General features: G+C 55.9%; 2 protein-coding genes across 2 annotated transcripts; one reads left to right on the top strand and one right to left on the bottom strand.

Annotated features, from left to right (window-relative positions):
* The first annotated feature begins 5,465 nt into the window (after positions 1-5,465).
* Positions 5,466-7,995, top strand: Selenow (selenoprotein W). Its single transcript, XM_042700405.1, has 6 exons — positions 5,466-5,573; positions 6,405-6,429; positions 6,521-6,574; positions 6,706-6,780; positions 6,882-6,981; positions 7,642-7,995. The coding sequence occupies exons 1-5, from the start codon at positions 5,545-5,547 to the stop codon at positions 6,960-6,962; spliced, it is 264 nt and encodes an 87-aa protein (XP_042556339.1). The 5' UTR covers positions 5,466-5,544; the 3' UTR covers positions 6,963-6,981; positions 7,642-7,995.
* Positions 7,996-18,539: 10,544 nt separating this feature from the next.
* Positions 18,540-20,963, bottom strand: Crx (cone-rod homeobox). Its single transcript, XM_042700542.1, has 3 exons — positions 20,861-20,963; positions 19,447-19,598; positions 18,540-19,139 (listed from the first exon to the last, which is right to left on the bottom strand). Exons 1-3 carry the CDS (start codon positions 20,958-20,960, stop codon positions 18,540-18,542), a joined length of 852 nt encoding a protein of 283 aa, XP_042556476.1. The 5' UTR covers positions 20,961-20,963.
* Positions 20,964-21,644: the final 681 nt, after the last annotated feature.

The raw sequence follows: 21,644 nt of genomic DNA, 5'->3' as shown, positions 1-21,644 counted from the left end.
GGTGATCCCCGGCCGGGTCAGGTGGGCCGCAGGCGCCGGTGCGGCTGACCGTCCCGCAGTTTGGGAGCCGCCATGGTGGGCCAGGGGTCCCCGGACTTCACCGCGGGAAGAGCTTCCTAGGGGCGTGTGTGTGTGTGTGTGCTGTGGTTGGTGTGGGTGCGCAGGGCGCTGGGGAGCTTGGTCCCTTCCACCCCCTGCAGCCTCGGGAGGGCCGCGAGTGGCCCGCGCGGTGGCCCACGCCTGTAATCCCAGCTGCCGGAGGCGGTGGAGGATCACAGTTCAGGCCAGCCAGAGCGAAACACTAACGCGTGACCCCATCACTGGTGACCACCCCGCCCGGCCCCTTCCTCCCGGGCTACCGTGGGGTAGTAGCCCGGCCCGCAGACCACGCTGGAAGGAAATGGCCTGGCCACGGAGCGGCACAGAATGGGAGGAAGTGGCCAGCGCGGCAGAGAGAGGGACATGGAGGCGGGGTGGGGGTGGGGTGCAGGCCGGGGCCCGTTCCACGCTGGCCCTGGCTCCGCCCGCTTCCCCACTGGCAGTGCCCGGGCCTGCGCTGCGGCTGCGCCCCTCGCCCCTGCCCTTTTGTGGAGCCTAGGCCAACCTTGAACATCCTCCCAGCTCAGCCTTCCCGGGGCAGGGGCTACCGGCCTGCGCTTTCATCGTGGGCATTTTTTTTTTCCCCACTCAACCTGGACACTGTCCCTGAGCTTCTTTTGCTCAAGGCTAGATAGAGTTCTACCACTGAGCCACAGCGCCACTTCCAGCTTTTTCTGTGTATGTGGTGCTGAGGAATCGAACCCAGGGCTTCATGCATGCTAGGCTAGCACTTTACCACTGAGCCACGTTCCCAGCCCTGTGTTACTACTTAAAAGTTTAAAAAACTATAAATAAGGGGCTGGGAAGGTGGCTCAGTGGTAGAGCGCTTGCCTTGCATGCTCAAGGCCCTGGGTTCGATTCCTCAGCACCACATAAGAAAAAAGCTGGAAGTGGCGCTGTGGCTCAAGTGGTAGAGCACTAGCCTTGAGCTGAAGAGCTGAGGGACAGCGCCCAGGCCCAGAGTTCAGGCCCCATGGCCAGACCCAAAAAAAAAAAAACTATAAATAAAACTGGGGACCTGCAGTTCACGCCTGTAATCCCAGCTACTCAGAAGATGAGATCAGATGATTATGGTTCACAGCCAGCCCCAACAGAGAAATTTCAGCTTTATCAACAATCAATCACACACACACCACACACACAAGCCAGAAGTGGAGTTATGGTTCAAGTGGCAGAGCACTAATAGAGTGAAAAAGCTAGAGGACAGTGCCCAGGCCTTGAGTTCAAGACCCAAGGAGGGAAAAACCTTAAAATCTAAAATATGGGGCTAGAAAGGTGGCTCAGTGGTAGAGTGCTTGCTTCTCATGCATGAGGCCCTGGGTTCAACTCCTCAGTGCCACATAAACAGAAAAGGCCAGAAGTGGTGCTGTGGCTCAAGTGGTAGAGCACTAGCTGAAGAGCTGAGGGACAGGGCCCAGGCCCCACGACCGACAAAATACAAAAAAATTAGTGAAATAAGACTTTTTAAAGGATGCAAATTAGTCAAAGGCTTGTCTGGACAGGATACATCTGAGACATTCCTCCTGACCCCAACACCCCTGAATTGCTGGCATCTGGCACTTGGTGGAGAGATAAGCCTTATCACTGGGCTGTTGGGGGGAGAAGGGAGGGAAGGGAGAAGAATGCTCTAGGTGCTGACAAAATGACGTAGCTTGGCTTTCCTGTTCTCAAGAGGAAAGCTTCCATTGTCTGAAATGTTTATGTTCAGTTAAGTCACATGATGTTTTAGAGCTGGGTTTTGTGAAAATTAATGCTACTCATAGTTGTACGTTAGTCCTGGCAACAGCAGGCCTGACACATACACACATACCTTTCATGTTAGACACAAACCAAAGAAAACTGGCAAAACACTTAAGTCTCAGGAGTTGCACATTGTAGCAAGGAGACAGCAACCCAAAAAAAAACCCACAAGGAAGCTCAGAGTGGCAGTGTAGTGCACACCTGTAATCCCAGCTACTCAGGAAGTAGAGGGAGAATTCCTGTTTGAAGTTGGTACATGCAAATGCCAGGGACCTTGTCTGAAAAACAAACTGGGGGTGTGCCTAGGAAGTGAGAGACTCTGAGTTCAAATTCCTCCTACTTCTAAAAGAAAATTGTGGTCTGATGCTCCCACTTGTCATCCCAACTTCTCAAAGGTGGAGATTGAGTCATTGAAGCTGGAGATCAGCCGCGGGCTAAAGTTCACATCTCAGCCAGTGGCTAGGCCTGGGGTCCAGGGGCTGTCAGGCCAGCCCCGTAGGGAAGCACAAACAGGATCAGCGAGATAAGGGTGCGCATCCTGCAGACCTAGGTGGCCCTCTGAGCTTTGACTACATGGGAGCCGTCAGAAGCCCTGGTGGGGAGCGGGCACTGGCGCCCTCTGGTGGCCGTGTGGGACTTGTGCTTTGGCAACGTGGAGTTTGTGTTCTATTCAAAACTTTCCACACCCAAAATGTTCTGCCCCGAGCTAGCAGGACAGCAGTTTGCTCTCCTTCCATTGTGTAGGAAATCTGTGTTTTGTGAAGCGATTCCTGCTGGGCATGCTCACTCCAGCGAGGTAAGGAAGGTTGAGTTCTGTACACTCTTCTATGCTTCCCCATCCTGTCTGATCAGGTGGAAAGCTTGTTCCCAGATCTTCAAGCAGAGGATTTATAAAATGGTTCCCAGGAGAGCCTGCTAGGGGTGTGGCACTCAGATGACAGTGCATCCTGGGTGGGTATGCACCCCAATTAGTTTGTCACAATCTGTACTGCTATCTCTGAAGTCACTTGGGATCATAGGTGTGGGCCACTATGCCCAATTGCCAATTTTTATTTTGCTAGTCCTGGGGCTTGAACTCAGCCTGGGCGCCCACCCTGAGCTCTCTGCTCAAAGCTAGCGCTCTACCATTTGAGCCACAGCTCTACTTCTGATTTTCTGTACCCTAAGAACTGGAGCCCTATACCAGAGACCCTTTTCTGGAGGCTGTGATCTGTGGATTTCCAGTCCAGCCACTTGGTCAAATATATATATATTTGTCGGTCGTGGGGCTTGAACTCTGGGCCTGGGCGCTGTCCCTCAGCTTTTCAGCTCAAGGTGAGCACTTTACCACTTGAGCCACAGCGCCACTTCCAGTTTTCTAGTGTTTTATTAGAGATAAAGAGTCTCATGGACTTTCCTGCTGGGGCTGGCTTTGAATGGTGACCCTCAGATCTCAGCCTCCTGAGTAGATAGGATGACAAGCATGAGCCACTGGCACCTGGCTAAAGAAATTTTTAAAGCAGTGAAAAGGCCAGAAAGGAGCTTCACCTAAAGAACCTTCATCTGTGGGAGATGCAAGTGGGGCATCTCAGCTTCCCAAGTGCTGGGATTACATGTGTGCACTACCACACTGGGGCTTTGGTAGACTTCATCAGGCAGCCCCAGCCCTTTTTTTGTCCCCTGATACCCTCTGGCCAAATCACTGCTGAGTGGAAGTGGGAAGGTTTTTTTTTTTGTCCTGTTGTGGGCTTGAACTCAGGGTGTGGGTACTGTCCCTGAGCTCTTTTTGCTTAAGGCTATTGCTCTACCACTTTGAGCCACAGCGCTGAAATAGGGTAACCTGAGGAAAATAAGGCCTGGTGAAGGCAACGCAGAAATATGGCATTTAGAAACACAGAAGTACCAGCTTCACTCAAAGATACACAGTGCATTCCTCACCCCAAGAATGAACACTTGTGCCAGGGCGCCGATGGCTCACGCCTGTAATCCTAGCTATTCAGGAGGCTGAGATCTGAGGATCACCATTCAAAGCCAGCCCATGAGGAAAGCCCAGCAGGAAAGCCCATGAGACTCTTTATCTCCAATGAACCACCAGAAAACTGGAAGTGGTGCTGTGACTCAAGTGGTAGAGTGCTAGCTAGCCTTGAGCTGAAGAGCTGAGGGGCAGTGCCCAGGCCCAGAGTTCAAGTCCCAAGACCTACAAAACAAAACAAAAACACTTGTCTGACAGAGGATGGATGTCTCCCTGAGAAAAATGCTTCCCCAAACATAAGCCATCTCCTGCTGCCCCAAAATGCAGATAGCAGGGTGCCCCCCCCCCTTATCTTAAGGATAAGAATCTGTTCTATGGCAGGCTGCACTCTTACCTGCAAACTCAGAAAGCGGCACCAGGTGTGATTACAGCAAAGACAAAACACCTATCTCAACTTTGAAGCCAGACCCCTGCCTTTACCCTGTACACAATCCAACAGCCAAGTAGCTGTGTGTCGGTGTGATTGTATGTGTCTGTGTGTGAGCTTACCCACACTCAGAGTGTGCCCCTGCCCTTCAGCTCATCTGTTTGTCTGCGTTTTGCCTGTTTGTTTACTTTATAAAGCTCGTCAAGTTTTCTTACCATAGTGACTTGTCCAGAAATTCTTATTCTGCATCCAAGTCAAAGACCTAAGTGAAGAGTTCCTACACTTAAAGGGAAACTTCATTAACCCTCACCTCTTCTGGTGACAAACAGCACCACTTCCAGTTTTCTGGGGGTTCATTGGAGATCACAGTCTCATGGATTTTCCTTCCCAGGCTGGCTTTGAACTGCGATCCTTAAATCTCAGCCTCCTGAGCAGCTGGGATTACAGGCGGGAGCCACTGCACCCACCCCCTGCTCTGTATTGGTTAACCAAGAGGCCATCCCCTGGGGGTGTTATACCCATCTTGGGAGGTGGGGGGGGGGGGGGGAGAAACTGAGGCTGAGAGATAGGAAGGAGAAAAAGGTGTAACCCAACTCAGTTTACCGCGTGCAGCTCTTTCCACGCACCCCTCGGCTGGGGGCCGCGGGACGGGGCATAAAAGAGGGCTGCCAGGTGCGAGGGCGCCCTGGGCCCAACCGCCAGGCCGTTACACCGGGCGCTCCCGAGAATCTCCCGCTCGCCCCAGGGTCTATTCCGAACTCTACAGGCCCGGTCCCGAAAGGAGGAGGCGTCAGCGCCACGTGCCTCGGTTTCCCCCGCGCCGCCCGCCGGCTCTGTGTTTCAGCCAAAGGGCGCGGCCCGCTCGGCCCTGCGGGCCGTACCATTTCCCGCGCGGGGGCGGGGACGTACCATTCCCCCGCGGGGGCGGGGACGTACCATTCCCCCCGCGGGGGTGAGGACCGTACCGTTCCCCTGCGGGGACGGGGACGTACCATTCTCGCAGAGGGGGGGACCGTACCATTCTCGCAGAGGGGGGAACCGTACCATTCCCGTGGGAGGCATCCCCCAGGGGTCGCTCGGAAAACCCGTTTCGGAGACCCCCTCGCCTGCGCGCCTCCTTGCTCATCACTGGGGCGGGGGGCGAGGGAGGTAGGATAGGCCGGGTTTCAGGGCCCTCTGCCCCTCTCTCTTCTGCCACCCCCGGAGTTGGTTCGTCCCGCGGGCCGCGCAGGCCCCGCCCCTCCCTGTGCGCACGGCCCGGCGCGCGGAAACGGAGCTTCGCGAGTTCGGGGCGTCGTCGCTGGTGGTCGCTGCGGATCCCCCAGCCATGGTCCTCACCGTGCGGGTCGTGTACTGGTGAGCTCGGGGAGGCGGGGGGAATGGGTCCCCGGCCTCGGTGCAGAGGGCAGCGGGTTCTGGGGTGCGGGGGTCCCGCGAGGAGAGGGCGCCCCGGGCGACGTGTCGGGTCGGAAGGGGATACTGAGGCACGCAGGCGCCGCGGGAGGGATGGATACCTGTTCTCGGGAGCCTGTTGTTTGCCGTCATGCCGCGGCTCCCATTTCTGAGGCCCTCTCCCACTTTGGGCGGTGTGTGTGTGGGCGGGGGGGGGGAGAGAAGATTCCAGAATGAGCCTGCGGGGGGCCGGAGCTCTGGAAGAAAAGCCTTGGGCACGTAGCGCTCCTGGCCTGGGCTCCTCACCTCGCCGTTCTGGCCTCAGTTTCCCCTCAGTGTCCCGAGCACCCCGGCCCGGAGAGTTCTGGAGGGCGGGCAGGGCTGCGGGGCGGGGGGGGGGGGGGGGGGAGAGGGGCAGGGCCTGGCAGGGCCAGGAGTTTGGGGCCACACCCCGCAGGTGGTGGAGGAGTTGGATTCGGGCCTAGCTGTCTGAGCCCCCACCCCCCGGCCTGTCAGAATGCTGGTGCCCCGGCCAGGCAGGGCCCGCCTGGCATGGAGGGGGGGCTGTGCCCCAGATTCCAGCTTCTATTTCAGTCTGGGCACTGGGAGGGGTTGGGGTGTGGGGTGACAGGGTTTTCTTTGGACACCCCTTATTCTGCCAGCCCCCTCCCCCCAGGGGAGGGGGGCTCTGTTCCTCCTCTGACACCTGTGCCCCCTCCACCTCTTCTCCCCTCTCTCCATGCCCCCCCCTCTTGTCTGCCTCTCCTGGACTGCCTGCTTGCACCCGCCCACCAGTGGCGCTTGAGGCTACAAGCCCAAGGTGAGTCCGGTGAGGGTGGGGAGGGGGGAGGAGGGCACACTGGGGGTGGGCTGGCGGCACCCAGCATGACCTCTGACCTCTCCTGTCCCAGTATCTCCAGCTCAAGAAGAAACTGGAAGATGAGTTCCCCGGGTGTCTGGACATCGTGAGTGATTGGGCAGTAGTTTGGGAAGAGGGGGGGGTCTACCCTGACCCCTTCCACTCCCTCCCCTTCACTCACTGGGGTGGGGGTAGGGTTTCCCCCAGACCCCTGAGCCCCGCTTTCCCTGTTGGCAGTGTGGCGAGGGCACACCGCAGGTCACCGGCTTCTTTGAGGTCATGGTAGCCGGGAAGTTGGTTCACTCGAAGAAGGTGAGTCTGCACCTCGCCTTGTTTGGGGGGGGGGGGGGGGCTCTCTCTGGCTGAGGTTGATGTGGGGATCCTGGCTCACTCTCCTCCCCCTTCCTCCCCAGAGAGGCGATGGCTACGTGGACACGGAGGTGAAGTTTCTGAAGCTGGTAACCGCCATCAAAGCTGCCTTGGCCCAGGGCTAGAGTGGCCCTGAGGGCAGAGGTGAGGTCCCCCTTGCCCCTCCTCCCCGTGTGTGTGACTTCAGGCAGGTGCCCATTCCCCCGTTCTTCATTCCTATTCTGACTGCAGAGCTAAGGTGGAGCCGGTCCTGCATGGCCTGCCTCATTCTGTGGCCAGGAACTCCACCCATTCCCTCCTGGCCACTTGACCCTCCGTAGCCAGGATTGAACCCAGGGCTTCTTAAGCCACAGCTCAGCCCTTTTTTTTGTATTTTTGGTTCTGAGAGAGTGTTTTTACTACCTTTGCCCAGGCAAGACTCAACTTAAAATCCTTCCTCTACTTCCCAAGTCTCTGGGATTACAGGCTTGAGTCACCATGCCAAGCTCTCTCTTGATACTTAACACTCTGGTTTTGGTTAATGTGGAGTGATACCGTCTACCAAGAGAATTCCCTGAATCCAGGGCTGGCCTAGAACTGCTGTGCTCTGCACCTCAGCCTCTAGAGTAGCCAGGATTGTGGGCCGGGCCACTGGTGCCTGGGGCATCGGGTTCTTTGGTGGTCTCCATGGACACTGACCTTTGTGCCAACTTAGCTGAAGCTGACTTGCCCCGCCCCCTCCCCTGGGCTTTCAAGGGCTCTTCACCCTGTGTTCTGTTCCCTTGATCCTTCATTGCTCCCCCTAACACCCTTCTCTTTCCTCAGCCCGGGGGCCCTCGGCCCTGCCCCTCCCCGCTCGCTTGATGACAGGAAGGACTGAAATGTCCGCGGACCCCTGGTCCTTCCTCGATGTTCTTGCAGTCTCCAGGTTGGGGCAGTGATCGACGCCCCTGGGCTTTGCCTCTGCGTGGGAGAGTGAGGACTCCTGGTCACCTCTGCCCGCAGCCCCCCCCTCCTGCCTCCTGGCCCTGTTTACCCCACCACCCTCTCCCCCCCATCTCCCACACTCCCCTTTCCCCACGACCCTGTCTTGTCAGATGCGAAGCCTGTGGCTGCCTTCTCCATCTGCTGCCACGAGCAACGGCTCCAATAAACATTAAGTAAACCGATGAGTTCAGAGCAAGGCGTCTGTGTGGGAGTCTGTCTGTCCTGGCCTGCCCCGTGACCCCACCCTCTGCCCAGCCACAGAGGCAGCACACCAGCCCCCCACGCCTCCATGCCTGGTGCTTTCTTTTCCTCCCCAATCCTGGGGCTTGAACTCAGGGACTGGACTGGGGTGCTGTCCCTGAGCCTCTTTAACTCAAGGCTAGCACTCTACCACTTGAAGCACTCCAGCCTTTTCTGTTGATGTGGCACTGAGGAATCAAATCCAGGGTTTCATGCATGCTAGGCAAGCACTTGACCACTAGGCCACATTCCCAGTCCAACAGGGTTTTTTTTTTTTTTTTTTTTTTCCTGGGCTGGCTTTGAACTTAATTCTCCCAAGTTTCAGCTTCCTGAGTAGGATCTTGCATTTGTGCCTGTTCCCGCCTGTGCGGGTTCTCAGGCCCGTTTCCAACAGACAAGTAGGCCCAGTTCATACACAATAGGCCCCAGTATCTTTCACCTCAGAGATCCTGGGTACCAAAGGACTCGGACTGGAAGCTGCAGCCCATTGGCTAGGGCTGGTAGTGGGCCCCACCTCGCTTCAGTGGGCCCGCCCATCTGAAGATCTGGAAGCCGGATTGGTTGGGGAAGAGAGCCCCCCTCAGCTCAAGTTCAGGCTCCTTCCGTGCCTGGGCAACACAATGAGTTCGTTCACACCGCTGCCGCCCAGTGGCCGTCTCTGGGAACTGCTCAAATTACTGAATTTTTATTTGATTTGGTAACATCTCGTGCCCATCTTAAAATTAGAAGTGTAGCTAAGAAAACTAGCAGTAATTCCTTAATATCATGTGATCCTTATAACATTAATGAATATGCTTAATTTTGTCTTTTAATGTTCAATCCAGAGCCCGACCCAGCTGCAGTTGGTCCCTGTACTCCGTACTCGGTTGTTTTTTTTTGGTCAGTCATGGGGCTTGAACTCTGGGCCTGGACGCTATCCCTCAGCTCTTCAGCTCAAGGCGAGTGCTCTACCACAGAGCCACTTCTGGTTTTCTGGTGGTTCATTGGAGATAAGAGAACCAGTCTTTCCTGCCCAGGCTAGTTTTGAACCGTAATTCTCAGATCTCAGCCTCCTGAGTAGCTAGGATTACAGGTGTGAGCCACCAGTGCCTGATACTCAGTTTTTTTTAGTGTGTGTGTACCCACAGGTGTGCCAATGCGGAGGCCTGGGTGCTGTCCTTGGGAATTTTTTTCTCAAAGCTGCTTCTTTGCCATTAGAGCCACAGCTCCACTTCTGGCTCTTTGATAGCTCATTGGAGATGAGTCCCACAGAATTTCCTGTCCAGGTTGGCTTTGAACTGTGATCCTTGGATCTCAGCCTCCTGAGTAGAACTATAGACATGAGCCATTGGTGCCCTGCTCTTCTGTTGTTTTGAGATAGGGCTGGCCTTGAACTCACTGTCATTCAGCTTTAGCATCCCTGGGATTATGGGCATGCACTTTGCACCTTGTTGCTCTATTAAGAATACTGACTTGGAGCCTTAACGGCTTCATGGGGATCTGGGGAATGGCTCAGTGGTAGAGCCCTTGCCTATCAAGCTGGGGACTGGGTCCCAACCCACATCCTGTTAATACTCACCCAAACAAGGCAACCACACTGCGAAGAGAAGCTTCCTGCACTGCTGTCCCCCAGTCTCCTCACCTTCTTCCTGGGAGGCAGGAAAGCCTTTTGGGGTACCCATGCTATTCGTCCTGTCCTTTCAGTGGCTGGTCATGTGTCTGGGCCTCATCAGCTCTTAACTCACTACTGCCCAGCCCTGCCCACCTGGCCTAAGAGGATTGGAGAATTGGCTATGAGGGCACAGGACAGGAAGTGCGGCCGCCAGGGGGCAGCAGAGGGCCAGCGGGAGGGGGCCAGCCCCGCTGGTGGCAGGTTAATTGCCTGGGCTGGCTTCAAACCACAATCTTCAAATGTCACTTTCCTGGGTAGCTGGGATTACAGTCTGGCATCTGTCCTGGATCTCAAGACCCAGCAACTCTACTATTTTGTTTCTCCCTGTCCACCCTCAAGCCTTGTTTCCAACTGGAAGCTTTGCCACTCTGTCACCACCCACCCGCAGCCTGGCACAGCACGAGGGCCTCCCAAATCCACACTTAATTCCCCCTGGGATTTTGCTGAGGCTGCCCTTGCCTAAGAGGATTGGGACATTTGCTAAATGAGACCAGGACAGGGTCAGAGAGGCAGCTGTGAGGAGCCCCAGGCGGGGAGGAGGGGGACAGAGGGGTGCACGCAAGGAGACAAGACCCCAAAGACTGTAGACTCAGGCCCGCAGGCTAACAGACTCTGGGGTTTTGATCAGCTCTGTCACACTGCCTCAGTTTCTAGTGCTGTTTATTGTGTTCTCCTGAGCTTTACAACAGCAGCCTGTCATGGATGTAAACACAACAAAGTCCCAAACCGAGCCAGCAATGTGGGGGGGGGCGGGGCACTAGGAAGCAGAAAGAAAAAAAAAACCCAAAACCAAAAGCTGCAATAGCAAATACGAATGGGAAATAAAAGCATAGGTGTTGTCAGTGGATAAAATAAATTCCAAACAGATGGATGGATTAAAAAAGTGGGGGCTGGGAAGGTGGCTCAGCGGTAGAGTGCTTGCCTAGCATGCAGGAAGCCCCGGGTTCAAGTCCTCAGTACCACATACTCAGAAAAAGCCAGAAGTGGCACAGTGGCTCAAGTGGTAAAGCACCAGCCTTGAGCAAAAGAAGCTCAGTGCAGCGCCCAGGCCCTGAGTTCAAGTCCCCTACCTTCCTACACACACACCACACACACACACCCACACCCACGATGCTGTTGGTGATTCTGGGTTCCCCAACATTCAATTTGAGTCCAGGTCTGAGTCAGGACAGGGCTGCAGGCACTCTGGGGGTACAGGGGTGCACCCAGAGTGGCCCTGGAACAAAGCAGGAAGCCAGGGCCTGGGACTGGCATGGAGGAAGGGGTCGGTTCACTGTTCACAGGGTGGAACCATCAAGTGGGGCAAAGCCTGGTTGTTATCCGGTCTAGCTCCTCGAGGGCCCTGGGGGCCCTGGGTGGCGACTTGGGGTGGCGATATGTTGGGATCTGGGAGCCCCAGGCCAGGGGCATTTGGGCCTGCAGGACCCTCGGCCTTCACAGGGCGGAGTTATAGTTACAGCATCCAAACCTGAAGAAGCTCCAGAACAATTTCTAGGGCACAAAGAGGGACAAAGTCAGGGACGAGGCTCTGTCATGTTTGTTACCCCTCCCCTCTCCAATAGTTAGGGGACCCCAGAAGAGAGAGAGGCAGGGTGTCACCCCAGGAACACACTCACAAGGTTCTCAGATTCTTGAAATCTTACCTCTCTCTACCTCTCAAGTAGCTGGATTACAGGCGTGTGTCACCATGCCAGTTGTCTGGATGTGGAGGAGGACAGGGGAGGAGGGAAGACCAGAGTCTGGGCTCCAAGGGAGTGAGTGGGGGATCTCACAGGGGGTGGGCAGGAGGGTCCCACCTGCACGTCTGACTCTCGTAGGCCGTCTGGTGGTCTGGGTACCCGTCCATGTGGACATGTCCTTCTAACTAGTTTCTGCTGCTCTGTGTAGGTCTGGGGGTAGGGCCATGGGGGGATCCGGGTGTGTGGGGAGAGATAGGTGGGAAAAAAATCATAGCCTATTCCTTTCCCTCCATTTTCCTTCCAGCTTACACCTGTCATCCCAGCTACTCAGGAGGCTGAGATCTGAGGATCATGGTTCAAGGCCAGCCTGGGCAGGGAAGTCCGTGAGACTCTTCCACTTGGAACCACAGCACCACTTCCAGTTTTCTGGTGGTTCATTGGAGATGAGTCTCACGGGACTTTCCTGCCCGGGCTGGCTTTGAACCGCGATCCTCAGGTCTCAGCCTCCTGAGTAGCTAGGATTACAGGCGTGAGCCACCAGCGCCCGGCTTCATCCTCACTTTTTTAACCGAGCACTTACTATTTTGTACAGCTGAGAAACTAGTGGTGTTCCCAGGACTCTGGGCCTCACCCTCAGTGCCTGTGGACTTGAACCTGGGCCTGGTACTAGCCAAGTGAGCTAGGCCTATGGTTCACCTTGGAGCTGGCTCTGTCTGGGCCTGCTTCTTGTTCTGGATTTCCACGGGGTGGGGTGGGGGGCCTGCTAAGGCCTCATGGCCCCTGCCCTTCTTTCTCTCTAAGAAGGAAGAAGGTTATGGTGTCTTTCATTTTCTTTTTCTTGTGTACTGGGGCTTGAACTCAGGGCTTGGGTACTGTCCCTGAGCTTTAGCTGATGCTCTGCCACTTGAGCCACAACTCTACTTCCAGCTTTTTTGGGGGTTCATTGGAGATAAGAGCCTCGGGGACTTTCTGCCCCGCAGGCTGGGAAGATATTATCCCAGGTTGAGCTCAGGGTTTAAAACTGCTACGGAGCTGTAAGCCCAGCATTTGGGAGGCTGAGGCAGGAGGATTGGGAGGTAGAGGCTAATCCTTGCCTCATTTGAGCCACACCTCTATACAGTTTTTATTTATTAAAAATATTTTTGTCAGCCGGGCACTGGTGGCTCACGCCTGTAATCCTAGCTACTCAGGAGGCTGAGATCTGAGGATCGCGGTTCAAAGCCAGCCCGGGCAGGAGAGACTGTGAGACTCCTATCTCCAATAAACCACCAGAAAACTGGAAGTGGCGCTGTAGCTCAAGTGGTAGAGCGCTTGCCTTGAGCTGAAGAGCTGAGGGACAGCTCCCAGGCCCAGAGTTCAAGCCCCATGACCGACAAAAAAAAAAAAAAAATATTTTTGTCAGTTGTGGGGCTTGAACTCTGGGCCTGGGCGCTGTTCCTCAGCTCTTCAGCTCAAGGCAAGCGCTCTACCACTTGAGCCACAGTGCCACTTCCGGTTTCTTGGTGGTTCATTAAGAGTCTCAAGGGCTTTCCTGATAGGGCTGGGTATGAACCTCGATCCTCAGATCTCAGCCTCCTGAGTAGCGGGATTACAGGTGTGAGCCACTGGTGCCTATTTTAAATCCAGTGGATTTAAATATACTTTACATGTATTTACTAACTGCATGGATTTTTTTTTCTTTTTTTCTTTTTTTGGATCCGGTCATGGGGCCTGAACTCTGGGCCTGGGCGCTGTCCCTCAGCTCTTCAGCTCAAGGCCAGCGCTCTACCACTTGAACCACAGCGCCACTTCCGGCTTTTTTCTTTTTGCTTATGTGGTGCTGAGGAATCGAACCCAGGGTCTCATGTATGCAAGGCAAGTGCTCTACCACTGAGCCACCTTCCCAGCTCATGGGTTTTTTTTTTTTTTCAAAGGAAACAATCTTTGGAAATAAACAGAATGGGCCAAGACTCTTCAAGACTAGCAAAAAGCTAGTCTAGAAGCATGACTCAAGTGGCAGAGTGCTGGTCTAAAGTTCGATACCTAGACGTTGACTTCAAGCCCCAGCGTGTGGACACATGTGTGCATGAGCACGCATACCACATAAGTCCATGCACATGAGCGTGCACGCATGCATGTGCGCGCGCGCGCGCACACACACACACACACACACACACACACATACACACACACACAGAGTTCTTCTCCAGCAACATCCAGGGTGCAGGCCAGAAGGAGATTTAGGGGCCAAGAAGTTCAGAGTCCAAGTCCGAGTGAGAGGTGAGGCTTGGTAGGGTTGGATGGATGGATGGATGTACATCTTTCCTTGTGGGTCTATAGGAGGTTGCTCCCGCTCCTGGCCGCAGCTGTGGGAGGTGGGTGGCGATGATGATGGCTGTGTTGGGGGGGGTCAGAGGTCACAGGAGACCCTATATTTCTTTGGGGTGGATTTAATCCTCTGCCAGAAGCAAATCATCCCTCAGGGTCTTTCTGAGAACTCTAGGTGATGGGAAGAGCAGCTGAGGTGGAGGCCCAGATGGAGGCCCAGCCCCGGGCTCTTCCTCTTGCGCTTAACTCCTGGCTGCAAAACTGAACCCACCAAGATTAAGCACTGGCAACCACTGCCCCGTAAGCCCCGGGGCCCCAGGCTGGCTGCTCCCCCAGGCCTCTAGGTACTGTAGGTAAGGCCGACCCAGCCCCAGGCCATGGGCGGGGGAGGGAGGGGTGACCTCCAGGTGAGGCAGCAGCCCGTCTGTAATCCTGGTGGGTCAAGGGCAGACACCCTCCCTGCCAGACACAAACAAAAAGGGACCTGAAGCTCCTCCCTGGGGAGCACCAGAGGGCGGGGCTGAAAAGGGCCAGTGCGTGTGTGTGCGTGTGCATGTGTGTGTGCATGTGTGTGTGTGTGTGTGGGGGGGCTGTCCTGACTGAGGATGGGGAACCTAGAAATTTCTGTGGTGCAGCAGCGCCAGAAGCTGTTTTCCTGCCTGGCCAGCTTCCTTGCCACCAGGAGTCGCTCTGATGTCTCTGCCCTCCCTCCCCTGACACCCGGGGCTCCCCAAGGGGGAGGGGGCTCTGCCCTGAGGGGTCCTGTCCCTCCTTTCTGCCTTGATTGCCAGTGTTCCCTAAGCCCCTGCCATCTCGGCCTGTCCTGCCACACTGTGATTTTCTCCGGCCCCACTAACATGGTGGATGGGAGTTTTTGTTTCAAAAGAGCCCCGGGTTTTGGGCAGTGTGCAGACGCCTGTAATCTCTGCTACTCTGGAGGCTGAGATCTATAGATAGCAGTTTAAATGCAGCCCTCAGGGGGGTTAGGAAAGCTCCAGAGACTCTTATCTACCATGAATCAGAAAAAGCCTGGGGTGATGTCATTGTTTTTAGTGGTAGAGCACTAGCCTTGAGCAAAAAGGAAATTTAGGGACTGTGCCTAGGCTCCCAGAGTTCAGGGCCCAGGATCTGACACAAAAGACAGGGTCAAAGGGCTGGTGTGGGGAGAAATAGGGAGAGAGTGGGGAGGGAGGGGGAGGAGAGGAGGGGTGAGAGGGCAGGTACCTGCCTGGCTAGGAAGCTATTAACTACTATTATAATTTTGCTTTTATTTAGGTTCTGGCTTGAACTCAGGGTCCAGTAGCGCATGCCTGTAATCTCAGAATGTGGGAAGATGGGGCTGTTCCAGGCTAGCCTGAGCTACGCAGTGAGACCCTGCTTCAAAAAAGAAGAAAAGATTGACTGTGCTGCTTGAGCCCTACTACCCTTCCCCCCTCTCCTCCCCCCTCCCCCCTGCATTCAGCTGTGATTGTACTAATTAATGATGGCGTGTCTAGGTGGGGGGGGGGGAGATGGAGGGAACAGGGGTGTCCCTCGTTAAAGCTGCTGTCCCCTCCCCCTAGGGTCACCAGTCTGGACTTAATCCTTGCTGATCCCCTCCTCCTGCCATTCTGCTGAGGTTGTCCTAAGCCGATTGGAGCATTTGCTAAATTAGTCCTGTGCCGGTGCAGAGGAAACTGGGATGGGAGGGGGGAGGGTCAGGGGGAGGGGACAGCGGGAGGGGGGGAGGGGGACCCCAGAACCACAGGGGAAGAGTACTGTTCGCCTCTAGAAAAGGTCTGCAAGGGATAAAAACTGAGAAGGGGAGGCTAGGAGTCAAGCACAGAAAATATGGAGAGGACATCAAGTGTGGTAGTGCATACCTGTAATCCCACAGAGGCAACATAACTCCACAAAACATGGAGAGTTCAAGGCCAGCCTGGGCTACAGAGCCAGCGAGGGTGAATTCTCATTAAGCTTGCCTTTCCCCTCTGGTCCTTCTTGTTCTCTGAGAATTGTTTGTCGCTGTCATAGGACCCCTGTGTCATAGGAACAGTGGTGGATTCGGGAAATTACAAAGTCCTGGGACTAAAACTGTAATCAAACTGGGCGCCGGTGGCTCACGCCTGTCATCCCAGCTACTCAGGAGGCTGAGATCTGAGGACCATGGTTCAAAGCCAGCCCGGGCAGCAAAGTCTGTGAGAGTCTAATCTCCAATAAACCTCCAGAAAACTGGAAGTGGCGCTGTGGCTCAAGCAGTAGAGTGCTCCCCTTGAGCTGAAGAGCTGAGGGACAGCGCCCAGGCCCAGAGTTCAAGCCCCATGACTGACACAAGAACAAAAAAATGAGCTACACGTTCAGCCTGGTGTTTTCCTGTGTGAATCTTCCTTTTCGTGGATGATCACAGTCCCTGGCTAAGAGAACCACGCGTGGTTTTCCAGCCTCCCTCCATGGGCCCTTGGATGGTTTCCGTTTCTCCTCTATTGTCAATAGTTCTGCTATGCATATGGAGAACCTCCCCCCCCCCCCCGCCCCATGTCTCCCCCAGAAACAAAGACAGGTCAGACACAGTGGCTCACACCTGTCATCCTAGCTACAGAGAAGATGAGGGATCTAAGCCAGCCTGAGCAGAAAAATCTGTGACACTCCATCTCCTATTGAGCAGCAAGAAGCTGGACTGGAGGTGTGGCTCAGGTGGTCGAGCACCCACAGAGCAAGAGAAAAACCCTGGGGTGGGGGTGGGGGGGGAGACGTGAAGACAATAAAGCACGCCAGACTTTGTATAGGATCCAACACTTTTAATCAGTTTCCCTTTGAGGGTAGCCAGAGAGCGGGCAAGGACCGGATGTCCAGGAGGAATGGGGGGGGGGGCCACTGGTCTCCTCCTTTTGGTGTCACCCTGGCCCAGGAAAAGGGAACCCAGGATGTCTGGCAGGTGCCTGAATGAGGCTTACCCCCCATCCCCCATGGGGCCTCTTAAAGTCTAACCTCCTGTTAACTGGGACCTCTTGGCTTCTAGAACATTCCATTCATCCTTCATGACCTCACAGCAGACTCAGACTTTATTTGAATATTTTGCAGAAATGGGGGGAGGGGGACCCTCCCAGGCCTGAGGAACACCTCCCCCCCCCCCCCAACATCCTTCAGCCCAGAGACTGGAAATCATGCTAGAATGATCCTTGTTCACAAAATCCTTATTCAACCCTGTGTCTTAAACTGGATTTAGCTCCATCCCAGAGCCCTGTGTGGCCCTTGAGGAATGCCCAGATTTGGGGTGTGTGTGTTGTGTTATGTGTGTGTCCAGGCTGATGCACTTGTCCCAGTGGCTCATGCCTGATATACCAGACACTCAGGAGGCTGAGAACTGAGGATCGAGGTTTGAGGCCAGCCTGGGCAGGAAAGTCCGCGAGACTCTTATGTGCAAGGAACCACCAAAAAACCACAAGGGAAGCTGTGGCTCAAGTGGTAGAGCGCCAGCCTTGGGTGAAAAAAGACAAGGGAGAGTTCAAGGCCCCCAGTTCAAGTCCCAGGACCTCCTCCAGACATAGAAATCTGCTGTTTCCCCTGACTTCTTCTCACACGGTGCTCCCGGGTGCTCCCAGGCTGGAGATCTCGTGACTAACTTGAAACCAACCAGGGAACTAGGCAGATGGCACAAATCAGAGATTTGCCATCCGCCTCCCTGCCCCTTGTGGTCTGTCCTCATCCGGCCTTGTCAATCAGCCCGTTTGGCTCCCGCCCCTTCCTGCCCCCCACCCCCACCCCAAGGAGATCTCAGCCCCTGGCCAAGCCCCCTGTGCTAACCCAAACTAAAACACAGCACGAAAAGCTAGGAGAGGAAGAGTATATTTGAGATGAAGGCTTTGCTTCCAGACCTTGTCTGTCTCCCCATATCTACAAAGGAGAAAATGCTTTCCCTTAAAGACAACTATGAGGGGCCGCCCCTCCCTCGCCCAGCTACCCCGATTCTATCAGTGTGTTTGGGTGGACTTTTCCAGTAGAAAATTCTAAAACACAGCCAGGCATGGTAGGGCATGCCTGTAATGCCAGCACTCGGGGGACTGAGGCAGGAGGATAGTGAATTTGAGGCCAGTCTTGTATCAAAAAGAAAAAAAATAAAAGGAAAAGGAAAAACCAGAGAGTGCCAATGTCTCAATGCTTATAAAGTTACCCACGAGGCTGAGATCTGAGGATCGTGGTTCAAAGCCAGCCCAGGCAGGAAAGTCTATGAGACTCTTATCTCCAATAAACCACCAGAAAACGAAGTGGAGCTGTGACTCAAGTGGTAGAGCACCAGCCTTGAGGGAAAAAGCTCTAGGAGAGTGCCCAGGCCCTGAGTTCAAGCCCCAGGACTGGCACAGGAGAAAGGAAACTAAGAATCTGGATGTGTATACATTATTATACTAGAAGAACATATGTGTGAACTATGACCTCTAACTCCCTAGTAGCTGGAATTACAAGTGTAGACCACCAAGTCCGGCTCCAAGCTAATTTTAGAAGGTCACATATCCAGGCTAATGTAAGCATGGAATTGTATCCGGGTTAACTTCATAATGTGAACTGTATCGTCGACCTAAGTGGAGACAATGGGAATGTGTTTTTGGTTTTTTCTTTATGGAGGGAGGGGGATTTCTAGAAAGATCCTTGCTTCGGTGCTTTAGGAGTGACCCCGGTGGTAAGCCAGCAGCAAGATTTGCTTTGCTTCCCTCCCCGCCTCGCCCCTCCAGGAAGGGAGCAAGCGCTCAGCATCTGGGACATCCTGAGATTCGCTGTCCCAGGACCCGAGGAAGAGGCAGAGGAGGTGCGCTGTTGCAGTCTCTGATCTGAAGTGGCTAGGCAAGAGGGGGACTGAGGGGGGGAAGACTGAGGGGGGGGGTCCCCTACAAGATCTGGAACTTCCAAGCGCTCTGATCACGGCAGTCTAGGGTATCCATGGCGTTGTAGCTGAACTTCCAGGTAGCCGTGGGATCCTTGAACTCCAGGCTGTCCACGGGGCTGTAAGCTCCGTACCCCTGGCCTGACAAAGAGTTGGGGGACTGGGCGAGGGTCGGGCCGGCCAGGGGGCTCAGGGCAGGGCCCCCCAACTGGGGCACCATGGGAGAGAGGTAGGGGTCTAGGCCGCTGAAGTAGGAGCTGGGTGAGCCATAGGCCGATGGGGAGGCGCAGAAGGCCGGGGCCGGGGCGTAGGTCATGGCGTAGGGCGCAGCCCGCTGGGCCTCGGGCAGAGGGGACTCCGAGGCTGGACTCCAGATGGCCACGGAGGCCACGGCCGCGGTGGGAGAGGCCGAGGGGCCTGGCAGAGGGGGGCTGTAGGAGTCGGAGATGCCCAGCGGGTCCTCACACGTGTCGGTGGCCGGCTGTGGGGACATGGTGGCCTTCTTCTTGCTGGGCCGGGCCTTGGCTGGGGCGCCGGGCGGCTGCTGCTGTTGTTTCTGCTGCCTCTGTTGCCTGCACTTGGCCCTGCGGTTCTTGAACCAAACCTGGGGAGTCGGAGGAGGGTAAAGAAGGGGGGCCGACATGGGTAAGGTATATTAGAAACACACCGTCAGACGGGCACCGCGGCGCATGCCTGTAATACCGGCGTACTCAGGAGCCATCTGAGGATTGCCATGCAAAAAAGCTGGCACAAGCCTGTGAGACTGTCCTCTCCCAATGAACCAGCAAAAAGCTGGGCATGTGGCTCAAGTGGTCAGGTGCCAGTCTTGAGGACTAAGGCTCAGGCTCTGAGTCGGGGGTGTGGATGGGCATGGGGGGGGGGTCTGGGAGGGTGGGGGGCCAACATGGCACCTGGACCCTGGACTCGGGGAGGTTGATCTTCAGGGCCACCTCCTCGCGGGCGTACACATCTGGGTACTGGGTCTTGGCGAACAGGGCCTCCAGCTCCTCCAGCTGGCCGCGGGTGAAGGTGGTCCGCTCCCTCCGCTGCTTCCGGGGGGCGCCTGGGGGCAACGGGGACCCTCAGCCGCCGGCCCCAAGGTGTGGGTTCCGGGTGGCGGGGGGAGGAGGTGCTTCTGAGTGTCACCCACTCACCCAGAGCCCACGTCTGCTCCCTGATGCCGACGCCCCTGAAACCAGGCTTCAGAGCTAACTCAGCCCTGGTGCTGACAAAACCGGCTTCAACTGGTGACCAACATGCTCTGCCCCCTTCCCTCCCTCCCTCCCTCCCTCCCTCCCTCCCTCCCTTCTCCTTCCTTCCTTCCTTCTTCCTCCCTTCCTTCCTCCCTCCCCTTCCTCTCTCCCCTTCCTTCCTCCCTCCCCTTCCTCCCTCCCCTTCCTCTCTCCCCTTCCTTCCTCCCTCCCCTTCCTCTCTCCCTCCCCCTTCTTCCCTTTCTTCCTTCTTCCTTCCTTCCTCCTCTTTCCTTCCTCTCTCCCCTTTCCTCCCTCCCTTCCTTCCTCCTTCCTTCCCTCATCCTTCCTCCCTCCCTCCCCCTTCCTTCCTTCCCCCATCTTTCCTCCCTCCCTTCCCCTTCCTCCCTTTCTTCCTTCTTCCTTCCTTTCTCCTCCTTCCTTCCTTCCCTCTTCCCTCCTCCCTCCCTCTTCCTCCTCCCTCCCTCCCTCCCTTCCTTCTTTCTTTCCTTCCTTCCTCCTCCTTCCTTCCTCCTCCCCCTTCCTCCCTTTCTTCCTTCCTTTCTCCTCCTTCCTTCCCTCTTCCTTCCTTCCTCTCTCCATTCCTCCCTTTCTTCCTCCTTCCCTCCTCCTTTCTTCTTTTCTTCTTTCCTCCTTTCTTTTCTTCTCCTACCTCCCTACCTCCCTTCCCTCATCCTTCCTTCCTCCTTCCTTCCTTTCTCTTCCTTCCTTCCCTCCCTTCCTCCCTCTCTCTTTCCTTCTTCTCCCCTCCCTTGTTTTCCTCCGGCTCTCAGTCCTCCATCCCCCCAGTGTGGTGATTACAGGGGTACCCACCCGGCCCCACTCCTGGCTTTCTTTATCATTTGATGTTTACAATGGAGATCTAGTCATGGAGTCCATTCCGGCCTCCACCTCCTGATCTCCCATCCCAGCCTCTGTGGGCGGGGACGACAGGTGTGCCCTACCACACCAGCCCCTCCCACACCCCTGAGACTGTCCACCCGTCCTGCCCTGTGGCAGAGGGACAGGGAGCAGGTGCATGACCCCATGTCCCAGCCTGGGCGCCCTCCTCCTGACAGCAAGGACCCCAGGAGATGCCCCCTGCCTTCCCTGCCCCCCCCAGCCGGGCACTCACTCGGGTAGGGCACAGCCTGGCGAATCAAATCCACACTGGGGCCACTCAGGGCCAAGGCGTTGACGGAGTAGTGGGCCCCGGGGTTCATATACGCCATCATGGTCTCCAGGTGTGTGGGCCCAGGCTGGGGGGGTGCGCTGTAAGACAGGGGGGGCAGCAGACACTGACGGATGGACACCAGGGGCAGCGGCTCGAGTCCTGCTCCACCCCGGGTCTCTTCTTCAAGTTCAGGCTGAGGGGGACCTCATGACGACTGGCCTGGAACTCAATCCTCCTGCCTCAGGCTCCCCAGTGCTGGGATGACAGGTGTGCACTACCATGCCAGGCCTGGTCTCTTCTTTTGGAGGGGGGTGGTCTTATCCCATGTCCCTGTGCCTCAGTTTCCTCGTGTGACAAATACACTAGGGAGAAGTAGAGGGAGAGCTGAGACCACCATGGCTTGTAATGGGAAGTTCTAGTCTGGTCTTGTTCCAGGAGCCCAGGGAGATGGGGCTCAGCCCTGGGCACAACCGTGGAGATCAGGGCACAGGGGGCAAAACCTGGGACAGTCCTCAGCTGGGAGGGCTGGGTCTCCCTGAAAAGACGGCGAGCGTGGGGCTCTGTGCGGAGGGCGTGGCACAGCGGGGCGCGGCTATGCATTGGGGGCGTGGCCTCTCGGTGGACATGACCCCATGGCTGGACGTGGCTCTTTGGGGGCGTGGCCCTACAGGAGGGTGTGGTCTGGTGAAGGGGCGTGACTCTGTGCAGGTGCCATCCAATAAGATGGCTGGGGCTCCATGATGGG

Source organism: Dipodomys spectabilis, unplaced genomic scaffold (genome assembly GCF_019054845.1).
Source record: "Dipodomys spectabilis isolate Male_0828 unplaced genomic scaffold, ASM1905484v1 ptg000266l, whole genome shotgun sequence".
In the NCBI taxonomy this organism is placed as follows: domain Eukaryota; kingdom Metazoa; phylum Chordata; class Mammalia; order Rodentia; family Heteromyidae; genus Dipodomys; species Dipodomys spectabilis.
This window is presented reverse-complemented; position numbering and strand designations above follow the sequence as displayed.